Below are 27,266 nucleotides of genomic sequence, written 5' to 3'. Positions count from 1 at the left end.
TCTTTGGGACCCCGTGGACTGTAGCACTCCAGGTTCCTTGACCTTCACCATCTCTCAGAGTTTGCTCAAACTCATGTCCATTGAGTCGATGATGCCATCCAACCATCTCATCCTCTGTCACCCCCTTCTCCTCCTACCCTCAATCTTTCCCAGCATCAGGGTCTTTTCCAAAGAGTTGGCTCTTCATGCCTACTAAAAGCTACCAATCTTCTCTAGCTCAGGGGCATAAGAGAGGCTTTAGACAACTTGCCTGATCACTTCCTAAACACTTCCAGATCATCTGGTAGCAAAAGGTTTTCGGGCTTCTCTGGGCAACTAAGATCCTTCACTTCAAGAATGTATGGCATAAGAAATTCTCCAATTCTTTCAACCAAATAAAGTTCCCAGTTGGAACAAAATGTTCTCAGCATGTCTTGGTATAAGGGCGCTGTACTACATTTACTAATAAGGCATAGATGAATGCTATAAAGTTCTAACAGAAAATGAATTCCTATCAGTATACCAAGTAGGATTGTCATACTTGGCCAAAAAAGAAAAATAATACAGGAGCCCTGTTACATTTGAATTTCAGATAAACAACAAATTATCTTTTAATATCAGTATGTCCCATGCCATAACTGAGTCAGACTTATACTTAAAAAAATTCGTCATTTATCTGAAGATCAAATTTAACTAGGTTTCTGTATTTTTCTTGCAATCCTGGTAAACAGCTTTGTCCAGGAGCCTGTCTGGATATAGGCACCAGGCTTCCAAGAGCTAAGAAGTTATCAATAAGGAATTTGGATTGATGGGGAATAAATAACATTCATTTGACAGTGAAGGAAATAGCTCATTTTAAGGATTCTTTCTGAGAATGCTTATATATCATTAAAATTTTTTTTCCTCCTGCAACTAACAAGTGCGTGCATGCTCAGCTAGTCAGTTGTGTCCGACTCTTCATGGCCCCATGGACTGTAGCCCGCTAGGCTCCTCTGTCCATGGAATTTTCCGGACAAGAATACTTGGATTGCCATTTCCTCCTTCAAGGGAGCTTCCTGATGAAGGGAGTTAACCAGAGTCTCTAGTGTCTCCTGCACTGGCAGGATAATTCTTTACCACTGAGCCACCTGGGAAGCCCAAATAACAAGTAAATCCCTTTGAATATGTGTTTCTGTTTGGGATTCAGGGACAGCATAGAGCCTTCTGTCCGTGTTCCCCAAGTCAAGACTTAGGAACGTCCCTCACATGGAAAGAATGCCACCGTCTCATCAGGTATGAATGAGGGGCTTCCCTCCCCTTGCAGTTCTGCTGGGGATGGACGGACCACAGGGTCTGTGAATGCTCCTGGGTTTTCAGAAGGTGAGGCAAGAAGCCATTTCCTGACTCTGTATTCCTGGTGCCAACCAGGGGCCGCGTGCCCCCGGAATATGTCCTGAGGAGCCTTCCTGGGGCTGCTGCTGTTGCGGGGAGCTAAGCATCAAGCCAAAGGAAAAGTCCTCCTTGGGAAACAGCTCAGCATCTGCAACAATTTCATTTGCAAGATTTCCTGCTGTGGCTAAATGCGGTGGCTGCTTGGTTTGTTATTTAAAAGAGTGACCCTAGTGAGACCAGAGCTCTGATGGGAGTGGGGAGGGGCTGATTTCAGATCAGGAGGAGGAGGAGCACTTGAGGATGCCTAACTGAATTCCACTGATGAACTGAAAGAGTCCCTGTTAGTCAATCCCAATCCTTTCTGGATCCTAATGGAAAAACTATTCGAATACTAGTGTTCAAATACTAAGAGAGGCTAGGCATTGGATTCTAGAGCCAGGGGCAGCTGCACTGGGGAGAAGGGGAAGGAAAAGGCAACAGAGAAGCATGCGGGCTGCAGGTCCACGGACAGGGGAGATGTCCTGTCCAGGGGAGATGCCCAGCAGACAGTCAGAGACAGAAGCCTGGAAGAGTCAGGGAACAGGAGCAGAAGAGAACCTTCATGGAGGAAACAGCGGAGATGTGCTCTGGTAAGCCTGGTGAGCCCTTTATATGGAGCAGTTGGCAGATCGAAGGAAGATGGACTGTCTCTCTGCTCTGCACTGGTCTCAAGGAAAGTGTGAATAACCTGGACTGTGCCATCTTTGTTCTATTTAGGACCACTGTGCACAAGAAGGCGGAGGCGAGCGTTTGTGGTCCTCTTGACAATAAGCTGCAAGCAAGGAGGACAGAGGACTGGGGCTTCCCTGGTGGTCTGGTGGTTAGGACTCCGAGCTTTCATTGCCTAGAGCCGAGGTTTAATCTCTGGTGGGGCTACTAAGATCCCATTTTGTGGACAAAAAAAAAAAAAAAGAGCACAGAGAATGAAGGAGGCTGCCTTCCTGAGTGGCCAGAAGAGATGGCGGCAAGGTTAAGAACAATTATGGTTTCAAAGATATGGTGATTGGAGACCAGGCTTCACAGATATTTATAGTCTAACATGAAGTCAGCCAGATGAGAGGTACTATCTTCAGATGGTAGCTTACCCAGAGGAAGTTTTTAAGATAAAAGCAGGCATTCCTGAACCGTATTTGTGGACCCTAAGGTAATATCCACTTGACTTCCTTGGGTTGTTTGGCAGATGTTTTCATCTCGATATTCCTTCATTGTTAGTTTTGGTTTTTATGAACAAATATTTGGAAAAATCATCTGAATCAGATTTGAATTTAACACTAACAATGAGGAGAAAACATGAACGTACAGAACTGAACACATAGTAAGTTTTTAAAGGAAACGTCCCTTGTCTTGAAAAGAGGAGCAGAGCAGAGACGCTCCTGCGGGGCAGGGAGGTACTGGGTGATGGGAATCTCGGAGATACGTCCTGCAGTCGATCCAAGGATCTTTCTCATGCTGCATGAACAAAGCAGACAGAAGTGTCCCTGATTTCACAGAGCGTACAGGGAAGAGAGGTGATAAAGCACATAATGACGATCGTCTTTATTGGAAAGGCAGAGGATGCAGGGCAGGTGTGTAACAGAGTGATGTCAGCCCAGGGCTTGGCTTGCAGAGGAAGGGATGCCAAGACTGAATCCTGAGGGACAATGAAAAGGGGGCAGGAGAAGAGGGCACGAGCATCTGTGAACCGCCAGGCAGGGGCACCTGGGGAGCACACTTAGGCAGCAGTAGGGGCTGGAAGGGAGAGAGGGCATGGTAGGTTCAGCCTGGCAGGAAGGTGGCATTGAAGAGAGAGCTGCACGAGACAGTTTTGGAAAGCCAGGAAGGCTCACGCTGTGGAAGACTCTATAAACCATATTAAGGAGCTGGGACTTTATTACAGGAGCAATGAAAAGCTGCTGAAAGGTATTAAGCACAAGAGTGATGAAATCACATTTTCATTTTAGATCACTCTGACTGCAGAGGAGATTGAAAAGAAGCAGAACTGGGAGCCAGAAGGTGTTTAAGAGGCCCTGTAGCAATGCGAGTCAGAAGAGGTGGACTGGGATGCAGCACACGGGTCAAAGTAAGAGAAGGCTCTCCAGGGAGAATCCACAGACAAGGTCATGGTTGGCTGGGGCATCAAGGACATCTTGGACATTTTTATTGTAGGCACTGGGTAACAAGAGGTACTCTTTATAAAGGGCTTCCCGGCTCAGTGGTAAAGAATCCGCCTGCCAGTGCAGGAGACCCAAGAGATACAGGTTCAATCCCTAGGTCAGGGAGATCCCTTGGAGAAGGAAATGGCCATGGACTCCAGTAGTCTTGCCTGGGAAATCCTATGGACAGAGGAGCCTGGCAGGCTATAGTCCATGGGGTTGCAAAAAGTCAGACACAACTGAGTGACTAAATAACAACATCCCTTTATAAGAGGTGCCAATTTCTCTAGAAGAGTGTGGGGAGGGTTGATGGGAGATGAGACAGCAGTTGAGCTCTGAATATGGTGTGCTCTAGGGCCCACAGCATCCAAAGGAGAACAGATGTGGTCATAGTTAGAGGGATACACGTGGGGCTCAAGGGAGACATTGCAGCCAGAGACATCAATTTGGGGGAACTTACAGACATTGCACTCTCAGCAATGGATGAGAAATCTAGCAGAGGGTCTAGGACAGAACCCTGAGAGGCACCAATATTTAAGAGACGTGTAAAGAAACAAGCAAGCTGGGAGGCCAGGACAGATCTGCCAGGAAGGCAGGAAGAAAACCAAGATAGTCCTTAGCAACAAGTGGGAATAATGAGGGATGACAGAGAGAGCAGGGAGTTCAAGGTGGGGGAATGTCAGGGCTGGATCCAGGTCCAGTCACAGAGAGGCTATGGAGTTCAAGTCCCTTCCAGAAGTTAAACAAGCATTAGTTGGTACACATTCAACCTCCTGTAAATACAATATACTTGAACCTCTCCAGAGTACACTTTCTAATATTTTATTTTTTAAGCTGGATGGAGGGTACCTGAGTATGAATTAAGTTTTTCTGAATACGTTTCTATATGTCTGATATAGTTCATAATAAAGGTGAAATGGATACCCAAAACACATTGTTGAGTGAAAGAAAGTATGGTTATCAAACAGTATGTTTGGTTAGAGTTTCATTTATGTAAAACTGTAGATTCATCTCCACACAGGTACACATGCATAGGGAGCTAGTTATAAAGATGGTCATTGATTATTTCATCAATGATTGTTTCTTCAGATTTAAGGTCTTTTTAACTTTTGGGGGGGCCTCTTCCATATTATTTGAATTTTTATTGGCATATAATTGCTTTACAAAGTTGTGTTAGTTTCTGCTGTACAATGAAATGAGTCAGCTATTGGGCTTCCCAGGTGGCTCAGTGGTAAAGAATCTGCCTGCCAATGCAGAAGATGCAGGAGATGCAGGTTCCATCACTGAGTCAGGAAAATCCCCTGGAGAAGAGTCTCCCTCTTGGACCCCTCTCCACCCCGCACCATCCCACCCATCTAGGTCACCAGCTTTATACAAATAAAAAAACCACAGAAGCAGATACAGAACCTGTACCTGACTGGTTTATACAAAGGCCCCTATGAGGATGTCCTGCCATCAAAGTTGGATTCTGACTATAACCTGCCAGGCTTCTCTGCCCATGGGGAGGGGTGAGGCCAGGGAAGCAGAATTCCACCCATATCTTCTCATTCAATAAACCAGAACAAGGGCAACCATAAAAATTGTTTCTACAATGGTGCTCTCACTTAATCTCAAAGGCAGAGAGAGGAGAAGCAAAAAAAAAAAGTTTAATTAAAAAATTTTTTTAAGTAATAATAATAAAAACAATAAATGTTCAATGAGCCAAAAAGAAAAAGACATTACCATACATGTAATATCTATTTCTGTCATATTTGTAATGTCATATCTGTAAATACAAACTATTAATAACTAATTCCTGGTGGTGAGCACACTGTTATTTGTTGCAAAATTCTTTGTATTTACTAATTTTTTAACTTTTTTCAATAAAATCAAGAGTATTTATTAAAATGCAAAAATAAGCCAAGGGACAAACCCTTTTCATGTGCCTACAGACTCAGCTACCTTATTCCCTGTTCCTTCTCAGTACAGCATCATCCCGAAGGTAAGGAGCCAGTCCTCTCTCACATCTATGCCTGTCTCATCTTTTCCAGTGATCAGGTGTGTAGCCATCGGACAGATCTGCGTTCAACTTCAAACTGAACCTCTTAGTTTCAGCATGACCTTAGACAGCTTACACCTACAAGCCCATTCTCTTATATCGTAAAATGCAAGCAATTTTCAAAAGCTGCCTCGTAGAGTTGTTGCCTTGAGGGTTAAATGAGGTTGAACACACAAAACTCTTAAGAGGAAGACCAGACATGTGGGAAGTGATCAAGAAGGAGGGGAGCTGTTCTGTATTTCTTAAAACAAGAACACCGCACAGTGAGCTCTGAATCTGGGTTGCCCCCACCATCACTGGCCCGCCCAGTGGCCAACCTTCAACCTCAGACACTGCGAACCGCTCGTCCCGGTATGTGAACCTCTGACCCAGTCTCGGAAGCTCCCCTCCGACCCAGTCTTGGAAACTCCCCTCCAACATCCACCATCGGTGCGCCCTCTGCCACACACTCACCTGTTCAGCATATTGGACTGGTAGATCCTCTTCTCGTGGGTGTTGTAGCAGCTGCTCTTGGGCTCGGGGATGAAGCTGTGCTCGGACAGCATGTCGGAGGCCGCGGTGGTGATGATGGCGATCCCGTCCCTCACTCTGGCAGGGAGGCCGTAGTCCCACTCGTCGTAGGACACAGAGACCAGGCCGGTGGGGAACTCCGAGGGCACTGTGTCCGTGTCCCCCGCCACCAGACTAGGCACAATCCACGTGTAGCCGTAGCCGGTCAGCCCTACTGAGTTAGCCACTTCGAAGATGTAGGTGGCCTCTTCCTTAGTACAGTAAAGAAGAATGATGGGGCTCTGAAGTTTCTTGAGCTGGTTCTGGATCTTAGAATCCCCATCGTCCAAGGACATGTCCAGCAGAAGGACCTCCTCCAGCTCCCAGCCCACGAAGCTGTTCTCAATGGTGCTGCGAATCTTGTTGACAAAGTCCTGGTAGCCAGGGAAGTAGGTGGTGACGATAGAGAAGATGTACCAGTCATACTCCTCCATGATGTTGAGCATCACGGAAGCCTGCTGTTCAATTGATGGGCCGAACTGGAAGAACATGGAGGATTCATCCTAGAGCAGGAAACATAAAGAAAGAAAAAGAAAGAGAAAAGTCAAAACAAAGATGAGGAAGGAGAGCCTGAACCAGCTGGACGCAGAGGTTTGTTTGTGTCAATTACTCTTTCCACGTTAATGCCTTTAAAGAGGGATATGTTTGAATTGCAAACATTGGTAATACTCTCCTTCTTAAAACCTTCCCCTGGAGAAAACCAACCTGGATCTATGCTCTCTTTGAAGTCCTCGAGGCTACTGCAGAGCCCCAGACAGCCTCTCAAAATCAAATATGTTAGTATTTCTAGAGCAAAATGTAGGAAGAGCCACAAAAAGCAGGATAAAGACTAAAATGGCCTCATGTCAGTTGAGGTCAGGGTTTGCTGTCAAATGAGTTATATAAACACAAACTTGCTCTTTCCAGTTTTTGAGACTTTTGGATTCATCAGTTGTGGGTGTGTTTCATTCAATCCAGGGAATAATCCAAAACGCCCTCAATCTGCCCTTAAATCTGCCTCAAGTAGGGAGGGGGCAGGTGAGTGGCCCAGCAGGTGAGTGGCACTCAGGTATGGTGAGCTGGGAAGTGCACTGTAGCACAAGATTTGATCAGTGCATTGTCTATAAAGACATAACCGTTAAATGAATAGCACATGGAGTTTTCTCTCTGTCTTCTACTCTGGTAATGAGGCATATAGGTTAGAATGAGGCACAGATAGTCTATGTAAGCTACAAGTTACAATGACTTGTCTTCAAGATCATCTGTGATTAAGCCTGTATTCGAGAACAGCATATAGAGAATAGCTCTTTTTCTTTCCTCTATAATGCCAGGGGTCTCCATCTGACCTGTGTATTACACACAACCCTCTGTCAATGTTAAGCATCTTATGTTTTCTCCCACTTTGTGAGGGGAAAATCCTTTTACATTTCTCCCATTTGAAGCTGTATCCCACCTGCCATTTGGACATGTCAGGCCCTGCATTTTATCTCCATCTTACAGCTAGAAGAATCTGAAACCACAAAATGAAGACCCACTCAGCCTCATCCTTCTGTTTCAGTCTATTTTCGCCTGAGTTCCTCCTGGGTAATGGCGTCTCTTTTCTTGTTCAGTGGCCCCTGTCTCCTATCTGATGGTTTATCTCCATTTTATAACTATCCAAGCTAACAAAATTGTGTCTTTAATTCAAAGGGGGCAGTGCTTTTTTATCCCCAAAACCAGAGCTTTGAAGCATGGTTACAAGAGATCAGGCTTTTAAACAAAATGATGCAGTGATTTCTTAGTCCAGAAACATATTGTTGTACAGCTGAGAAATTGCTGAGTATTTTTTGGGCCCTCGCTATTGAAAAAAAAAAAAAAAAATGCGGGCTGGGAGATATCCAGCTGGTATCCAAAGACCCTGATTCGGCAGCAAGAGCTGCCAGCTCAAGGCTCTGCCAGGGCTGTGTGTGCATCACGTGCCTTGAACTCTTCACATTTTCTTACAAGTGATCCAAGTGAAACAGGAGCTGCTCAGTCATTTGGGGTTAATTCCTTCTGCTATGGGTAAAATGGTGCTTATAATGGCTCCCTCCCCTGGCTTAAACATACAGTCTAAGAGAAGCCTCTTATCTCTATAACTCAGGGATATAGAGAGGGTGGGGCACCAAGAATGCATGGGGAGGGAATGGAAATTATTTCAGAATAAAAGAAAGTCTAGGGCCAGATGGCTTCCCAGGTGAATTCTACCAAAAGTTTAGAGAACAGCTAACACCTATTCTGCTCAAACTCTTCCAGAAAATTTCAGAGGAAGGAAAACTCTCAAACTCATTCTACAAGGCCACCATCACCCTGATACCAAAACCAAAGATGCCACACACATACAAAAAAATTACAGGCCAATTTCACCAATATATATAGATGCAAAAATCTTCAACAAAATTCCAGCAAACAGAATCCAACAACACATCAAAAAGCATCATCATCAAGTGGGCTTTATCCCAGGGATGCAAGGATTCTTTGATATATGCAAATCAATTAATGTGATACACAAAATTAACAAATTGAAAAATAAAAACTACACGATTATCTGAATAGATGCAGAGAAAACTTTGGACAAAAATAAACACTCATTTATGATTAAAAAAAAAAAAAACTCTCCAGAAAGTAGGCATTGAAGGAATCTACCTCAACATAATAAAGGCCATACATGACAAACCCACGACAAACATTATTCTCAGTGGTGAAAAACTGAAGGCGTCTCCTCTAAGATCAGGAGCAAGACAAGGGTGCTCATTCTCTTCTCTATTATTCAACCTAGTTTTGGCAGTCCTAGCCACAGCAATCAGAGAAGAAAAAGAAATAAAAAGAATCCAGATTGGAAAAGAAGTAAAACTCTCACTGTTTGCAAATGACTGATACTACATATAGAAAACCCTAAAGATGCCACCAGAAAATTACTGGAGCTAAGGGTAAAATGGTGTTTATAATGGCTCCCTCCCTTGGTTTAAACATACAGTCAAAGAGGAACCTCTAAGGACTATAGCAAAGTTGCAAGATATAAAATTAATACTCAGAAATCCCTTGCATTCCTACACAGAACAGAATAGTGATTTTTAATTTTTTTTTTAAATGCGGCCAGCCCCTGCTCCTCGTCTTCTACTTCAACGCCAAGTATGGACTGCTCTTCGGGTGACACTGGCCTTGTTCTTGGGTTACAATATAGAGTGGGAATCCAAGACAGCAAAGCTTATTTATGACAAGACTTGTCAGGGGCCCATAGAGAGCTACAGTAACAGGAAAGGAAGGCCCGTGACAGAACAACTTACCCAGAATGGTTGTGATCACCTTAAAGTGACAGCCATTTGTTTTCCTTGTTATTTTCAGCTAAACTGGGGAGTTTGGGAGATTCTCAAATGAGATGTATTATCACTTGAGTTTTCACCAGCCCAGTGGACATGACAAAGGGACAGATGCATCCAAATATACCTTAAAATGCACGGGCGTAGGATGAGATGGGTAACACTACTGCCCATTCTATGTTAAATGAACATATCTTATCCCAAGGAGGTTCTTGAACACCCACAAAGCTCCAGCCACAGTGAAGCCACAGCTGATTCCAAAACACAGCTAGAGATAGCCTTGAAGGAAAACCCATAGGCATCCATAGTAAATGAGCCCACACTAATGAGACTGAATTGAAAAGAAAGCCAATCTACTGTATACCAACCTGACCCTCTCCTTTTTAGTCTTCTCTTAAAACTCCCTCACAAAAATAAATGAGCTCTTAAAGAAACTGCCAGCTATTATGTGAAGAAAGCCAATAAATAGTGAAAGTAAAAAAAAGAAAAATTAATATGGTTTCAAGTTACCTCCACCACATGCTCATCTTACCTACTAATTCTGTTGTCTTCCACAATCATCCTTTTCTGACTTCCTCCACTCCTGTCAATGCCCAGTTCAACCATCTTATCTTGCCAATCCTTCATTAAATAAGGAGGCCTTACAAGGCAATTTTATCTGGGGCACCAAGAGGAGGTTAATGAAACCAAATGGGAATCAAGAGACAAAGTTATAGCTTGGGCAAATGTTTCCTGGTATAATGATTGGTCCAGCGTTATTAATTTAGTTGACACATCAATCTGGTATATAGCAGTCGGGAATGGAACAGCTCTTTTTCAACAAAGCTTTGGGCTAACTATAAGTTGTAAGCAGTGACAGCCTTTGCAAATTATGGTCACAGCCACAAATCAAAGAGCAATCTTGATGTGTGCATGGAGTGGAAAGGACTGTGGCCATGCATCCATCTTGGCAGGCTCCCAGCATGCATTGTGATCACCACAAGAAGTAGCATCTTCTAGGATGAAGGACAGGGATATAACTCAGCTCACTATGCTTCCCCACTAACATTTTTATCTCCTGGTGTCATTACAAAATGTTATGTGCACAGGTCCTTGGAGCAGTCTCCTCAGATTCCCAGTCAAATTTATTACATGAATGTACTTCTTCAACTTACCTCCAGAGCACCTTTAAAGCAGCCCAAGATAAAGGGTTACCATGACTGATAGGTGCAGCCAGCACAGGGAAGCTACGATGGGACATTAGAGCCTGTCAGTCTGGAACTGTTATGGTGAACCCCATCATGTCGGTGTTCATGATGTTTATTTGATAAGAAGAAGAAACAAAAACAGGTACTATTTCCATTCTACTAACTGCCTCAGAAAATTGCTGCCTAGAAAATTAGCCGTACATGAGATTATTCTTCTATATCACTGAGATCCCTTACAGATCTGCTTCAGACATAAAGGATATACTAATGGGGTTCAGCTGCCAGTTCATCTTGGGGACTGAATCAGCTGAAGAGAAGCCCCTCACCCAAAGTGAATAGAGTGCACGGAGTGACCGGTGGTCGTGGAGTCTAAAGACCTAGTCCTCCTGCCTTAATTCTGGGCAACTCTGAAGGATGTGTCTGTCTTCAGAACTTCCCACAAGGTTCCATTAATACTGCATCAAAGGACTTCCTCGGTGGTCCAGTGATTAAGAGTCTACCTGCCAATGCAGGGGACACAGGGTCCACTCCTGGTCCAGGAAGATCCCATATGCTGCAGGGCAGCTAAGCCAGTGCAGCACAATTACTGAACTCAGCAAGCCCTGGAGCCCACGCTCTGCCGCAAGAGAAGTCACCACAATGAGAAGCCGGCACACCGCAACTAGAGTATAGCCCTTGTTCGCAGTAACTAGAGAAAGCCTGTGCACATCAACAAAGACCCAGCACAGTCAGAAATAAATAAAGAAAATACTGTCTCACACTGTATTTCTCCCTCTGTCTACTCCTGCCCTTCCATTCACGGCGTGTAGGACTGGAGAGCATTCCCTCCTAAACCTCCTATGCACCAACTTCATCTCAGATCACCTCAGGGAACCAAACTGGAGACTTTATCCATTTCCCTTTTCTGATGTGGAAAAGAGACAACTTGAAAGTGAACATGGTATCTGTTTTCAAATATAAAAATGATTTATATGGTATAAAAATAAGTCTCTGCCCATTGGCTCCAGAGGAGAAAACTGGGACCAGTGAGCAGAAGTAGTAAAAGGCAACATTGGGCTCAATGGAGAAAGTACATTTGCAACAATTATAGCTGTTTAAAATGAAATGGGCCTCGTAAGGTAAGGAGCTTGCTGTCGTTAAGAACATTCAAAAAGGAGTTGGATTATTAACAGATAAGGGATTCTCCCCAGCACTCCATGTGGAAAATGCCATGCTCATCTCTCAGGCCTATTTCAAAAGTCAGCTTTTTTTATGCTTGTTGTCTTTTCTGACTTTCCCAAGTCAAGATAATTCTCTTTGCTCTGTGCTTTCACAATATTTTATACATGCCCCATCACCATATTTATTTATTGAACACATTTTAATCAAGTATAATTGATGTACAATATGATATAAATTATAGGTGTGCAATACAGTGACTAACAACTTTATTTTTTTAATTTTATTTTATTTTTAAACTTTACAATATTGTATTAGTTTTGCCAAATATCAAAATGAATCCACCACAGGTATACCTGTGTTCCCCACCCTGAACCCTCCTCCCTCCTCCATCCCCATACCCTCCCTCTGGGTCGTCCCAGTGCACCAGCCCCAAGCATCCAGTATCGTGCATCGAACCTGGACTGGCGACTCGTTTCATACATGATATTATACATGTTTCAATGCCATTCTCCCAAATCTCCCCACCCTCTCCCTCTCCCACAGAGTCCATATACTCCATCTATAGTTATTATAAAATACTGGCTATATTCCCCATGTTGTACAATTTTTCCTGCTGGCTTATTTTATACCTCATAGTTTGTAGCTGTTACTCCCCTACCTCTATATTGCCCCTCCTTACTTGCCTCTGTGGTAATCACTACTTTCTTCTCTGTATCTGTGAGTCTTTCTTTTTTGTTGTTATATTCACTAGCTTGCTGTATTTTTTTTAGATTCCACATTTAAGTCATATTATTCAATATTTATCTTTCTTTGTCTAACATCTCATTTAACATAATACTCTTCAAGTCTATTCCTGTTGCTGCAAATGGCAAATTTTCATTCATTTTTATGGCTGAATTGTATTCCATTGTGTGTGTGTGTGTGTGTGTGTATACACATACACTCACAGACTACACCTTATTTATCTATTCATCTGTTGATGGACACTTAGGTTGCTTCTATATCTTAGCAAATGTACATGAGGCCACCATGAACACTGGGATACATGTGTCTTTTTAATCAGTGTTTTGCGTTTTTTCAAATATATACCCAGGAGTAGAACTGCTGGGTCTTCAGTTCAGTTCAATTGAGTTGCTCAGTCGTGTCCGACTCTTTGCGACCCCATGAATCGCAGCATGCCAGGCCTCCCTGTCCATCACCAACTCCTGGAGTTCACTCAGACTTATGTCCATTGAGTCAGTGATGCCATCCAGCCATCTCATCCTCTGTCGTCCCCTTCTCTTCTTGCCCCCAATCCCTCCCAGCATCAGGGTCTTTTCCAATGAGTCAACTCTTCGCATGAGGTGGAATTTCAGCTTTAGCATCATTCCTTCCAAAGAAATCCCAGGGCTGATCTCCTTCAGAAGGGACTGGTTGGATCTCCTTGCAGCCCAAGGGACTCTCAAGAGTCTTCTCCAACACCACAGTTCAAAAGCATCAATTCTTTGGCGCTCAGCTTTCTTCACAGTCCAACTCTCACGTCCATACATAACCACTGGAAAAACTATAGCCTTGACTAGATGGACCTTTGTTGGCAAATAATGTCTCTGCTTTTGAATATGGTATATAGGTTGGTCATAACTTTTCTGCCAAGGAGTAAGCGTCTTTTAATTTCATGGCTGCAGTCAGAGTTCTTTTTGCCTTTTGGTACTGTTCATGGTGTTCTTGAGACAAGCTTACTAGAGTGGTTTGCCATTCCTTCCTCCAGAGTTGTGGTTTTTCAAGTAGTCATGTGTAGATGTGAGAGTTGGATCATAAAGAAGGCTGAGTGCCAAAGAATTGATGCTTTCAAACTGTGGTGTTGGAGAAGACTCTTGAGAGTCCCTTGGACTGCAAGGAGATCAACGAGTCATTCTTAAAGGAAATCAACCCTGAATAGTCATTGGAAGGACTGGTGCTGAAGCAGAAGCTCCAATACTTTTGTCTACGTAATATGAAGAGCCGACTCATTGGAAAAGACTGTGATGCTGAGAAAGACTGAAGGAAGAAGAAGAGAGCAGCAGAGGATGAGATGATTAGATAGCATCACCAACTCAATGGACATGAGTCTGAGCAAACTCCAAGAGACAGTGAAGGACAGAGAAGCCTGGCGTGCTGAAGTCCATCGAGTGGCAAAGAGTCAGACATGGCTTAGGGACTGAAGAAGAACAACAACAATGGTAGTTCTATTTTTATTTTTTTAAGGGACCTCCATACTATTTTCCATAGTGATTGCACCAATTTACATTCCCACCAACAGTGTTTGAGGATTCCCTTTTCTCATGGGAAGCATATATGTGCACTTCGTCCCATTAAAAAATGTGCATTTCTCAAGAGCAGGAATTGCACCTTATTCATCTCTGAATCTCCAGAGATTGTGAGATGAATTTCCAGGCATGTGAAAAAAATTTAAATGTTTGTTGTATTAATATTACAAAGTACGTTCCTTTGTTGGGTGGGAGATGAACTGAAATGACCTTGATGGTCTCAACTGGTTCCAAATTTCTATGCTGATGGCACATGTCTGCAGTTATGCCTGAATGGTTGTGCACTTGTACAAAAAGTGAAGGGGATCCACCTTGGAGCCAGCCCGAGGCAGGAAGTGTACCAGTCATTTCTTCATTCTTCTCTACAGCAAATTCCATGAAGCATCATCTACACTTCTTCCAACTCCTCTTCTACCATTCTTTCTTGTACTAATTCCAATCACACTTCCAACCCCACTCCTCCTTCCCAAAAGATCATCTTGTGAAACGCAGTGGTGACATTTGAATTGCCAACTCTAATGTCCATCTGCAGCCTTTGACTTGGGTCATCACAGGCTCCTAAATATGCTTTCGTCCCTTGGTTTCCAGGGCTTCGTATTCACTTGACTTTCCTCCTAACTTACTGGTAGCTGTTCTTCCATTTCCTTTGCTGGTCCCTCCTCTTCCTTCTGATCCTTTGAAGCGGGCATGCCCCAGAGTCAATCTTTGATCCTCGTTTTGTTCCCCTTCTCAGAGATCTCACTCAGTTTCCTGATTTAAATCCCAATTCGTTGCCGATTGCTCTCACACTTCTTTCTCCAAAACTTCAGACTGATACATCAAACTGCCTATTCTACATCCCCATTTGGACATCTCTGAACCACCTCCAACATTTCCAAAATGGAAATGTTTCCAATTTCAGTTCAAGGCAATTCTCTCCTCCCACTGCCAACCCCGCTCTTTCTTTGGACTTCTACATCCAATCAGCCAGGACACCTTGACTGCCTTACCTTCAAAAGGCTGTCCATACAGAGCCTTTTACCACCCACGTTGTTTGAGCCACCCTAATCCTTCACCTGTCATTGAAAGGCCTGCTAACTGGTCTTCCTGCCTCTGCTCCAGTCTCATGTACAACAAAGAAGCAAGATGATTCTTTGAAAGCTTAAATCATAAGATGTTATCTTCTGTCCCAAACCCTCAATGACTTCACAACTCACTAAAAGGAAAAAGCTGACACCCATGATTGGAACCCCACTGGCCCTCAGATCCCACCTTCTCCAACTCTACCTCTCACTCTCCTCCAAGCATGCTGAATTAAATACACTAATTCCCACCCCAGACCTTTATTCAAGCTATAGCCTCTGCCTGAAACACTTCATCCAGCTTCCCAGGTACCCACAGGGCTAACACACACACCTGGTACAAGTCTTCACTAAAACCTCACCTTCTCAACAAAGCTCAATCCTGAGCCTGCGATACGATACAATAGTCACCCTCTCCCATCAAACGCAGGCCTGAGCCCTCTTATCCTGCCATCATATGAAACCCACTTTTAATTATGAATCCACTTTTGATTTTTGCCTCAGCATTCATCACCATCAAATATAATACAATGTATTTATCATGAATGTTTGCCTCTTCCCAACTAGAATGTAAATACCACAAAGGCCGGCATCAATTTATTTGTTTATTGCTGTAACTCAGCACCTCGAATGGCCCTGGCCCAAAGTGGACTCTCAGTAAACAGCTGTTGAATCTTAAAAAGTAGTAATTTGCCATTGTTTGTGTTTGTATGTGTTTACATTTTTCTGTGGGGTGTGGGGTTCATGTATCTTTTCTAGTTAGTGTGTTCACGTTCTTCAGATAAATATCCAGAAGTAGAACTGCTGAATCATACGGTAGATCTATGTTCAACTTTTTGAGGACCCCCATACTGTTCTCCATAGTGGCTGTACCAGTTTACATTCCCACCAATAGTACCCGAAGGCTCCCTTTTCTCCACATCCTCACCAACACTTGTCATTTCTTGTCTTTTTAATAATAGTCATTCTAAAAGGTATGGGCTCCTGTTTTACTATAGTTTTGATTTGCATTTCCCTGAAGATTTGTGATGCTGAGCATCTTTTCATGTGCCTGTTGGCCATCTGCATGTTCAGGAAAAACATCTATCCAAGCCCATTTTTTAATCATATTGTTTGCTTTTTTGCTATTGAGCTTTACGAGTTCTTTATGTATTTTATATATTAAAACCTTATCAGATATATGATTTACAAATATTTCTCCCATTCAGTAGGTAGCCTTTTCATTTTGTTGATGGTTTCCTTTGCTGTGCAGAAGATTTTTAGTTTGATGTAGTACCACTTGTTTATTTTTGCTTCTGTATTACTCAGCCATAAAAAAGAATGGAATCTTGCCATTTGTGACAACATGGTAGGACCTTGAGGGCATTATGCTAAGTGAAATAAATCAGGCAGAGAAAGACAAATACCATATGATTTCACTTATATGTGGATTCTTTAAAAAAAAAAAAAAAGCAAACAAATCAAATGAAAACAAAACAAAAAAACAAAGCCAAGCTCATAGATACAGAGAACAGACTGGAGGTTGCCAGAGGCAATGGATGGGGAGTAGGTGAAATGGGTGAAGGAAGTCAATGGTACAAAGTTCCAGTTATAAAATAAATACGTCACTGGGATGTAATGTACCACATGATGACTATAGTTAATAATACTGTACTGCATATTTAAAAACTGCTAAGAGAGTAAACCTTAAAAGTTCTCATCACAAGAAAAAAAAGTTTTGTAACATGTTTGGTGATGAACGGTAACAAGACTTGCTGTGATCATTTCACAGGGTTTACAAATACGGACTCATTATATTGCACGCTCAAAATAAATATAATATTACATATCAATTACACCTCAATTACAAAAGTGGCAATTGATGTTGCATCCAGATAATTCTCATGCATGCATGCTAAGTCACTTTAGTTGTGTCTGACTCTTTGCAACCCCATGGTCTATAGCCCTCCAGACCCCTCTCTTCATGGGATTTCCCAGGCAAGAATACCGGAGTGGGTTGTCATGCCCTCCTCCAGGGTATCTTCCCAGCCCAGAGATCAAACCCACATTTCGTATGTCTCCTGTATTAGCAGGTAGGTTCTTTAACCACTAGCACTACCTGGGAAGCCATAGATAATTTTCAAATCTAGTTTATTTTTGTTGGCTATTGAACTGATAACATTTTCCAGCATTTTATTTATTTTTTAATTGAAGAATAATTGCTTTATAGAATTTTGTTGGTTTCTGCCAAACATGAATCAGCCGTAGATATACATATATCCCCTGAAGTCCCTCATGCTACACAAATCTTAGCAATGTATAACATCCTAGGGATTACAAGCCTGCTAGGCCATTAAAGCAATTTCAGATTAAATAAATCTGACCTTTCTCCTCCTTCTGTTTGCCTTCTAAATTCAGTTCTTAAGAAGGATCTGTGTTTGAAAAAAGGCTAGAACCTCTAGGCTTTTGCTGAAAACCTCCACTACCCATCAGATTTAGAAGGCAAATGTAGAAATGACGGGCTAAGAGGTCAGGTTCCTCCAAGCTGGGTCAGTCCTGGGTATTTCTTCTCTACTTTTTCCATACCGAGCACAAAGTAGAAGCAGAATATGGGGACAAAAATCTCTCCTCTCCCAACACAAGGGGAGGATTTTTCTCTACCCCTCCAACTCCAAGAGATCCCCTTTTTGGTGACTATAAACTCTGATATCAACCATCATTTTTTTTCAGGTGACTAAGGCTGGTGTAGCTATTTAGAGTGGGTTTGGTTAGTGTCAATTCTGTGAGCCCTGCAAGAAAGAAGAAAACACCCGATGTTCTCGCCATTAATCAGAAATATCATGAGTGAAACACACAAATGAAGCTCACTGGTGGAGATGCATGATCTTTCCTGCCAGTTAAATGCCAGATTCATTCTCAGTAAACCCTTGCACACAAAGAGAATGCTCTGGGTTTTCAAAAGCCCATGAACAGACATTCAAGCAGATTGAGCTAGTCTAACAGCCATTCTGGATAGCTAAACAACTCCCCCAGAAGCCGGCATTCTTTTTCTTATTTGTTCTTTCAGAAGATAATTTTGCTTTCTCCTTGAATTGTGTCCTAGTTTCTTCCCTGAATCTCCCTCTTGGATGTGCTTCAATCGCTGAATTTTAGCCACAGCTGAGAAACAAACTAAAAGTATTCACTTTGAGAATGTCTACAAGGTCCTTCCTATTCTAGGTCTCAGGGACAATTTTTTAGCAAGAAGAGAGCTTACCAGCAACAGACAGGGCAATAAGAGGAGAAGAATAAAAAAGTCCAATTCCCTCTCACTAAAATACTCAAGTGAATTAAAGAATTAAGTCAGGAAGCAAAAGGCCTGGAGAATACCAAGAGGACTTTCAGAATGTGCTTGGGCTCTGCTATAAGGTATCAAGACAACAAAATCCTAACAAGGCAGCTGCATTTCATCTTAAATTAAAATTCTTCACTATGGCCAGTGTTTTCTGCACATCAAAACAACTCTCAGATGAACTGACTTGTATTTTTATTAAGAGATCCTTTTCTATAAAAGAACGAGCTGACATATTCAACAATCACCATGTTCTGTGACTGAATAAACATACTTTTAAATAAATGCAAGTGGAGAAAGCAGGGGAATGGGAAAAGTTGGGGGGAAAATGAAATAGAGAAAAATAGTATAAACATCAAACCAACAGTATTAATTAGGATTATCAATATCAGACTATATTTATTTAGACAAGTTTACAAAATCAAGTGTCCTCCACACAAATATAGATCTGAGCGTTTTCATGGATTAAAAAAAGCGCATTTCATAGATAAAAAGAAGGGCATGGTAAAACTAAACCACAGAACTAAGAGAAAAGAAAATTTTATTAGGAGCAAAATCCAAAATCAAAACTGCTTATACCATCAAAATCTTTCTATTTCACTTAAGCCAAGAGGGTGGAGTTTACCGAAGAAATGTGCTCATTAATAAAGAACAGGGTGAAGTACAGACCAGTGATGGTACTGGACGCATCAGCAGCATTTTTCGGAGTGAAGATGTAGACATTTGTCTCAAAAACATTAATGTTCCCATCTCTTAATATGTATTTGCTCAGAGCATCACATTCATATACCAATGGGAGTAAAGAATTGGGGAGGTGCTCACAAGAGGAGATGAGGAGGAAAGGCATTTTATACTTGACAAAGCTAAGAGTGCTGGTACCTTATATGTTGCTGAAAATAACAAAGCCCTGGTTCTAAATACAGTAGCTATGTTCATGCACATGGGTCTCTTCAAAAGATTCCTGGAAAACAAAAAGTTCTCTGTCCTTCTGTCCCTGCTCTATAGAGAAAGATGAAACGTTGCTGAATTGAGAATCTGGACCAATTGTGCTCTTTGGCACAGGTCAACAAGCCATTGCTGGGAGAAATATCAATAACCTCAGATATGCAGATGACACCACGCTTATGGCAAAGAGGGAAGAGGAACTAAAGAGCCTCTTGATGAAAGTGAAAGACGAGAGTGAAAAAGCTGGCTTAAAACTCAACATTCAAAAAGCAAAGATCATGGCATCCGGTCCCATCACTTCATGGCAAATAGATGAGGAAACAACAGAAACAGTGAGAGACTTTATTTTTCTGGGCTCCAAAATCACTGCAGATGGTGACTGCACTCATGGAATTAAAAGACGCTTACTCCTTGGAAGAAAGGCTATACGAACCTAGACAGCATATTAAAAAGCAGAGACATTACTTTGCCTACAAAGGTCCATATAGTCAAAGCTATGGTTTTCCCAGTAGTTATGTATGGATGTGAGAGTTGGACCATAAAGAAAGCTGAGTGCCAAAGAATTGATGGTTTTGAATTGTGGTGTTGGAGCAGACTCTTGAGAGTCCCTTGGACTACAAGGAGATCAAACCAGTCAATCCTCAAATAAATCAGTCCTGAATATTCATGGGAAGGACTGATGCTGAAGCTGAAGCTCCAGTATTTTGGCCAGCTGACACGAAGAACTGACTAACTGGAAAAAACCCTGATGCTGGGAAAGACTGAAGGTAGGAGGAGAGGGGGATGACAGAGGATGAGATGGTTGGATGGCATCACCGACTCAATAGAAATGAATGTGAGCAAGCTCTGGGAGATGGTGATGGACAGGGAAGCCTGGTGTGCTGCAGTCCAAGGAATCGCAAAGAGTCGGACACAACTGAGCGACTGAACTGACTGAACAAGCCATTGCCCCCAGGGGCATAAAGAAGTTTCCTGAAAAAGTTTTTCCCAACAAATATCCAGTGATCTGTTGCCCCAGGTCCCTGTACTGAGAAACTGATCACTACTTCCTCACAGAAAGCCAAGGATGGCTGTTCACAATTAACATGGCTTCGAAACTTTCACTTTTCCAAACCAATTTGGTCCTCTGTCTAAAAAAGGTAACACAGTTTGAAGGGCTCCAGAAATGAAAAGAAAATTGCATACAAGCAAATTAAATATACATATCCATCTTCAACCGCTTGTCATCACCTGCCTGACTCTGCCTGACTTGACTGTGGACTTAGAATTTTAGCCACCAGTTGTGCCTTCCACCCTTTAAAGCAGGACTGGTTGCATCCCATCCTCAGCCAGGACATCTTCTAGAGCGGACTGGGCTGCCCCAACTCCAGAATTTAGAGCACGTGATGTGAGCCTGGCTGGGTGCAGAAGAAGGCTTCCCCCTTCAGACTCACTATGTGCCCACCCAAACTTCTGCGTGACTTTTATTCCTGTCTCTACCAGATGAGACTGGGCTTCCCTGGTGGCTCAGCTGGTAAAGAATCTGCCTGCAATTCAGGAGACCTGGGTTCAATCCCTGGGTTAGGAAGATCCCCTGGAGAAGGGAAAGGCTACCCACTCCAGTATTCTGGCCTGGAGAATTCCATGGACTGTATAGTCCATGGGGTCGCAAAGATTTGGACACAACTGAGTAATTTTCACTTCCTACCAGATGAACAGCCCTACTCAGACCTTCCCACTTTCTGCACAGTCCCTGCTGAAACCCTTGATGCTGGACACTCCCTGCTCCCTATATCCAGGTGCCAACAGAGACTGGATACCCTTTCTTGCTCTTAATAATAAGAAGTTTATGTTGCTTTGTCCACTATTGTATCAAACCCCTGCATTCCCACACCATCCTGAATCACACCAAGTGTGGGTTATTTGATTCGAAATATGTTTTTTGGAGGGCTGGTGGTGCTAGTGGTAAAGAACCCACCTGACAATGCAGGAGGCATAAGAGACATGGGTTCGCACCCTGGGTTAGGAAGATCCCCTGGAGGAGGGCATGGCAACCTACTCCAGTATTCTTGCCTGGAGAATCCCATGGACAGAGGAGCCTGGAGGGCTTCAGTCCATGGGGTCACAAAGACTGAAGTGACTTGCATGCATGTACACATGCTTTTTGGAGCTTGCTGGCTCCTCCCTTGCAGCAGGCAGTGTACAAGGTAAGATCCACTCTCTCCCTGCCCTTGGCCTCTCCTTAAACTCGTTTAGACCTCAGAATGCCTGGCTTGCAAAAAGGTGAAAATGGTGTCCAGTGCTGGATTGTTTACATCTAAGTTTCTCTGAAATTTTCTTTGTTCACTTCATGCTGAAAATCACTCTCGGAGACTCACTATGGAAATTATTCAACTTTCACTTTGGCTATGCCTCCTTCGTGCCTATGGGTTAATAGCACAAATGACTCTTTAAGAGTTCAGAATTCCTAACGGCTTACCCTTCATTTTCTTTCCCTCCAGCTCTGGGACATGTGAGTATAGGAAGTCTCACTGAGTACACAGCTTTATCGGCTGGAACTAACATCTAGTCCCCATCTGGACAAAGGGAGAACCACAGGATCCTGTCCATGTTCCTAGAAAATACCTGTCTATTTCTCTGTCCACACACAGAAGGAATACTCAGCTGAGAAGGTACAGAATGCTACAGATCCAGTTTCCAAAGCAGTCCAGGGTAACCGTCTCTGGCCAGCCTGCCCCTCCCCCCACCAATGCAGCAGTACCAACTCTGCCAATATCCCGGCCATCTTGTCACTGGTGTCCTGGGCACTGGTGTCTTGAGCAATGCAACCCAGGCTGAGGCTTCTTCCTTTGTTGACTCTCTTTGCCCACAGTGTTAGTCCCACAGATGAAGACCCCACTGGAAGATTTCCCTGGTGACTCAGACAGTAAAGAATCTGCCTGCAAAGCAGGAGACCCAGGTTCTATCCCTGGGTTGGGAAGATCCCCTGGAGAAGGAAATGGCAACCCACTCCACTATTCTTGCCTGGAGAATTCCATGGACAGAGGAGCCTGTTGGGCTACACAGTCCATGGGGTCACAAAGCGTCAGACATGACTGAAGCAATTAATACACCCACAACTGGCCTACACTTTTAGCCCAGCATTTCCATTCTCCTCTCTGGGGACACGGGTAGCTGAAATGCTGTCAGTATCTCACTTTGATTCTGAAAGACTGGCAGTGGGCATCACACAAGGGCAGTATCAAAGGTGGCAAGATCACTTCTAAAGATAAGAACTGGATGAGGAAAGGAATGGCCAATATATACATTGTTCTTTTGAAGTTTGTATATTTGTTTGTTTTTAAACCACATTCAGTGGTCTCCTACTTTTCTATAGTTCATATACTTTACCTAAATACATTTCCTTTCATGGAAGCATGTGAGCAGAAAAAGAGTTCTTTAAAAGAAAATGCCAACTGGCATTTCAAACAGAAAGAAACTCAGAGCTTAGCCTTTCACCCATCCTCATCAGAATCTCTGTAGTACAGAGCCATGGTTACAATCAGATGCTGGCACTTATTAATCTCTCATCTAGGTTCTTCACAGTGGGGCCTCTGCCTACAGATGAATCATCCCAGACAAGTATGATTCTTACACGGTCTCATTATCTTTAGACTTGGCAGAAAAGCCACTCACCTATCAGGCTTTTATCAGCTGGCTGTGAATTCTGATCCAGGCTGACAAAAACAAAATGGCGGATCCTGATGGTCCACGGCGACATTTTGATGTTACTTTGGTAGCTTAAGTGTGTTAGTCGCTCAGTCGTGCCCTACTCTTTACGACCCCATGGATGGCAGCCCACCAGGCTCCTTTGTCCATGATATTTTCCAGGTGAGGATACGGGAGTGTGTTGCCATTTCCTAAACGCTCTATTAAATAAATGCCAGCCTGGGATCTCAAAGAAGACACACTAACCTGAGTGACTTGAGAATACTCTAATCCAGCTCACATACAATTAAACCAGTTCAGGAAAATGGGAGGAAGAACTAGACTATTTCCCAAGCCTTCAAAGAAAATTCCACATTCTTCCTCAGTTACATAGGCCAGTGAGTTCAGCAATCCTGACTTTCAGAAATTCTTCCCTAGCTCTGTCTCAATTCCATCATGCCACAGACGGAACACTTTGGCTCTCATATTTCCCTTGGTATGTGCATGCTAAGTTGCTTCAGTTGTGTCTGACTCTTTACGACTCTACAGACTGCAGCCCATCAGGCTCCTCTGTCCATGGGGTTCTCCAGGCAAGAATACTGGAGTGGGTTGCCATTTACTTCTCCAGGGGATCTTCCTAACCCATGGATCAAACCTGTGTCTCTTATGTCTCCTGCACTGGCAGGTGGGTTCTTTACCACCAGCGCCACCCGGGAAGTCTTTCCTTGATGAAAGGTCTTCAAAAATTTTGTCAAACTAAATTAAGGCAATGTCAACTTAGAAGATGGTGTGTGATTTGCTTTGTGTGTAAAGATTATTATACTTACTCTCAACCTTTTCTTCCTTAGACTAAACTGATCCTTTTATGTCTCAGCAATTATGGTTCTTATTACAATATTTATTGAGTTTAAAGTGTATTAGGTGTTTATACCTGTATTACATTCATTAATTCTCATACCTCTATGCAGTAAGCCCTATTACTCTCTCAGTTTCAGCAACAGAGAAAGAAAGCTTTTGAGAAGTAATGCACCCAAGGCCACTGCTAGTTTGAGACTCTAGCTGGGTCTGCCTACAGAGTGTACTTATATAACTACCACACCACACAGCCTCAAGCTTCTGTAAATCATCTTTATGGCTCCTATCTGAAAAATTTACACCTCCTGTTTTAGCTGTGAACCACAGAATGATCATAATCATCTACTAAACGTCTAATCCCAGCCTAGTATAGTACACAGACTATTTTCATGAGTCCTTAAGCTTATGTATCCATCCACTAGCATAGTTGTACTACCAACTAATGATGGACCTGGTACACGTTATCACCCTATTCAGTTCAGCTCAGTTCAGTCACTCAGTTTTGTCCAACTCTTTGTGACCCCAAGGACTGCAGCATGCCAGGGTTCTTTGTCCATTGCCAACTCCCAGAGCTTGCTCAAACTCATGTCCATCAAGTCAGTGATGCCATCCATCCATCTTATCCTCTGTCATCCCCTTTTCCTCCTGCCTTCAATCTTTCCCAGCAACAGAGTCTTTTCCAATGAGTCAGTTCTTTGCATCAGGTAGCCAGAGTACTGGAGTTTCAGCTTCAGCATCAGTCCTTCCAATGAATATTCAGGACTGATTTCCTTTAGGATGGACTGGGTGGATCTCCTTATAGTCCAAGGGACTCTCAAGAGTCTTCTCCAATACCACAGTTCAAAACCATCAATTCTTTGGTGCTCAGCTTTTTTTATGGTCCAACTCTCACATCCATACATGACTACTGGGAAAACCATAGCTTTGACTAGACAGCCCTTTGATGACAGAGTAATGTCTCTGCTTTTTAATACGCTCTCTAGTTGGTCATAGCCTTTCTTCCAAGGAGCAAGGATGGAAGGACTAAACTGAGCTGAACTGAATAGAGTAATCTCATGGCTGTAGTCACCATCTGCAGTGATTTTGGAGGCCAAGAAAATAAAGTCTCTCACTGTTTCCACTGTTTCCTCATCTATAGGCCATGAAGTGATGGGACTGGATGCCATGATCTTCATTTTTTGAATACTGAGTTTTAAGCCAGCTTTTTCACTCTCCTCTTTCATTTTCATCAAGAGGCTTTTTAGTTCCTCTTCACTTTCTGCCATAAGCATGGTGTCATCTGCATATCTGAGGTTATTGATATTTCTTCTAGCAATCTTGATTCCAGCTTGTGCTTCATTCAGTCCAGCATTTCGCACGATGTACTCTGCATATAAGTTAAATAAGCAAGGTGACAATATACAGCCTTGACATACTCTTTCCCAATTTGGAACCAGTCCGTTGTTCCATGTCTGGTTCTAACTGTTGCTTCTTGACTTACATACAGATTTCTCAGGACACAGGTAAGGTGCTCTGGTATTCCCATATATTTCAGAATTTCCCACAGTTTATGGTGATCCACACAGTCAAAGGCTTTAGCATAGTCAACGAATCAGAAGTAGATGTTTTTCTGGAATTCTCGTGCTTTTTCTATGATCCAACAGATGTTGGCAATTTGATCTCTGGTTCCTCTGCCTTTTCTAAATCCAGCTTGAACATCTGGAAGTTCTCAGTTCATGTACTGTTCAAGTCTAGTTTGGAGAGTTTTGAGCATTACTTTGCTAACGTGTGGGATGAATGCAATCATGTGGTAGTTTGGACATTCTTTGGCATTGTCTTTTCTCTTGTATTGAACGTTGTACAACTGGTTCTTTATTATCTTATTAGTTGTTTGCTAATCAATCAAATATTTATTAAATACCCGTCACGTGCTATAACAAGTAGTGATAAGGTATAAGTCTTTATCCTCATCCTCAGAGTGAGTCAACTGGACAATAAGATCAAAATATACAGAAGAATTGATGACTTTCTTAAGCTAAATGATAACACGAGGCTTAGAATATTTGTCATAGATTCAGTGTGGCTGGACAGCTCTATTTTTTAAGCTTCTTTTTACTTATCTCTTTCTTTGCCAGTTCTCTCTCCAGCTCTGTGCCGTGAGCAAATTAAATGCCTATGCATTTTAATCCAAATACCAGACTATGTACAGAAATATAAGTAGCACTGGCCTTGAACTCAGTTTTAGACAATTTGTCCTCAGGTGGACAACAGGCCTCTGATGTCCACTCTCTCAGGCAGTGATGTAAGGGCTGATAGAAGTACTGTACAGTATCATACCCAAAGCATTCCACTGTCTAAATGAATTATATATAAATCTTTCTCCTTGATCTACCCAGCCTTTCATTTTCATTTCAGAAGATTAGATTAGTATGACAGGACTTGTCCTTTATGAAGTCAAGCTACTCAGTTAAAAAACCCTCTCTCTTCAAATGATTGCAAATTGATTTTGTTAAGATTTCAGAGTTCCTTCAGAAGAGCTAGGGGAATGATACTTTCTAGTCTTTCCTTTCTCTCCATGAATTTTTTCTCTACTTTGGCCTTTTCCCTCTGACACTCCAACAGAGTTCGATAATTGTGTGTATCAATCAGGAGATCAATCAATTATTTTAGTGCTTCTTACATAAAAATTAGCTATGATGGCAAAATTAAATCCAAGCTACTCACAAAAGTAGCCTGACATCAAATTTTGTTTAGTTCAATTTATTAGTCTCTATGTCCCATTCATTCAAAAACGCATAGACAACTACCTAAACACTATCAATTTTCAAAGCTCCCACCATGTCTCTTAAATTAACATAAAGTTCTTTTTAATGTTATTTGCCTACTGATGAAGAAAGGGTATATTTCAAGATCTGCTTTTATTCTTGGCTCCATGAAATTAAACAAATACATAGTGGCAATGGCATCCTCAAGTATTCACGCAGTGGCACAGTTTCTCACCTTTTGCAAAAATAAAACAAAATTTTTAAAAAGGACACATCTGAACCAGAGATGCTTTCAGGTGTAACTGGTGTGAGAGACAATGTCCTTGTTTGTGTGTTGAGGCTTATGTTGATTACATATATAACGACTTATTCGCAAAGTTACTAGAAATAATCAGTTTAGCTTGCAAGTTATGCTTCACACAAAAAAGAAACATGTCTTGGCTCATAAGAAAACACCTCCTTGTATTTGTCTTCCTGAGTCCCACAAAGATGCAAAGATTTTCTAAGTTATCTAGACAGAGTTTTCAAAAGATTCCTACCAAGGACCTCCATGGAATCAGTTGCTTAGTTATACTAAATTCTTAATATTCAAATCTTTGGTGACAAAGAATAAGTTCATCTCTCTCA

General features: G+C 42.4%; 1 protein-coding gene across 3 annotated transcripts in view; it reads right to left on the bottom strand.

Moving 5' to 3' along the window:
* GRIN2B (glutamate ionotropic receptor NMDA type subunit 2B) overlaps positions 1–27,266 on the bottom strand; it is a 495,157-nt gene that overhangs the window by 219,268 nt on the left and 248,623 nt on the right. For all 3 annotated transcript variants that reach the window (XM_059886576.1, XM_059886575.1, NM_001192921.3), the window contains one exon: positions 6,013–6,611. In XM_059886576.1, the coding sequence (XP_059742559.1) occupies positions 6,013–6,611 (599 nt within the window). The remainder of the gene's footprint in view (positions 1–6,012; positions 6,612–27,266) is intronic.

The sequence above is a fragment of the Bos taurus genome, chromosome 5 (assembly GCF_002263795.3).
Source record: "Bos taurus isolate L1 Dominette 01449 registration number 42190680 breed Hereford chromosome 5, ARS-UCD2.0, whole genome shotgun sequence".
Taxonomy (NCBI): domain Eukaryota; kingdom Metazoa; phylum Chordata; class Mammalia; order Artiodactyla; family Bovidae; genus Bos; species Bos taurus.
This window is presented reverse-complemented; position numbering and strand designations above follow the sequence as displayed.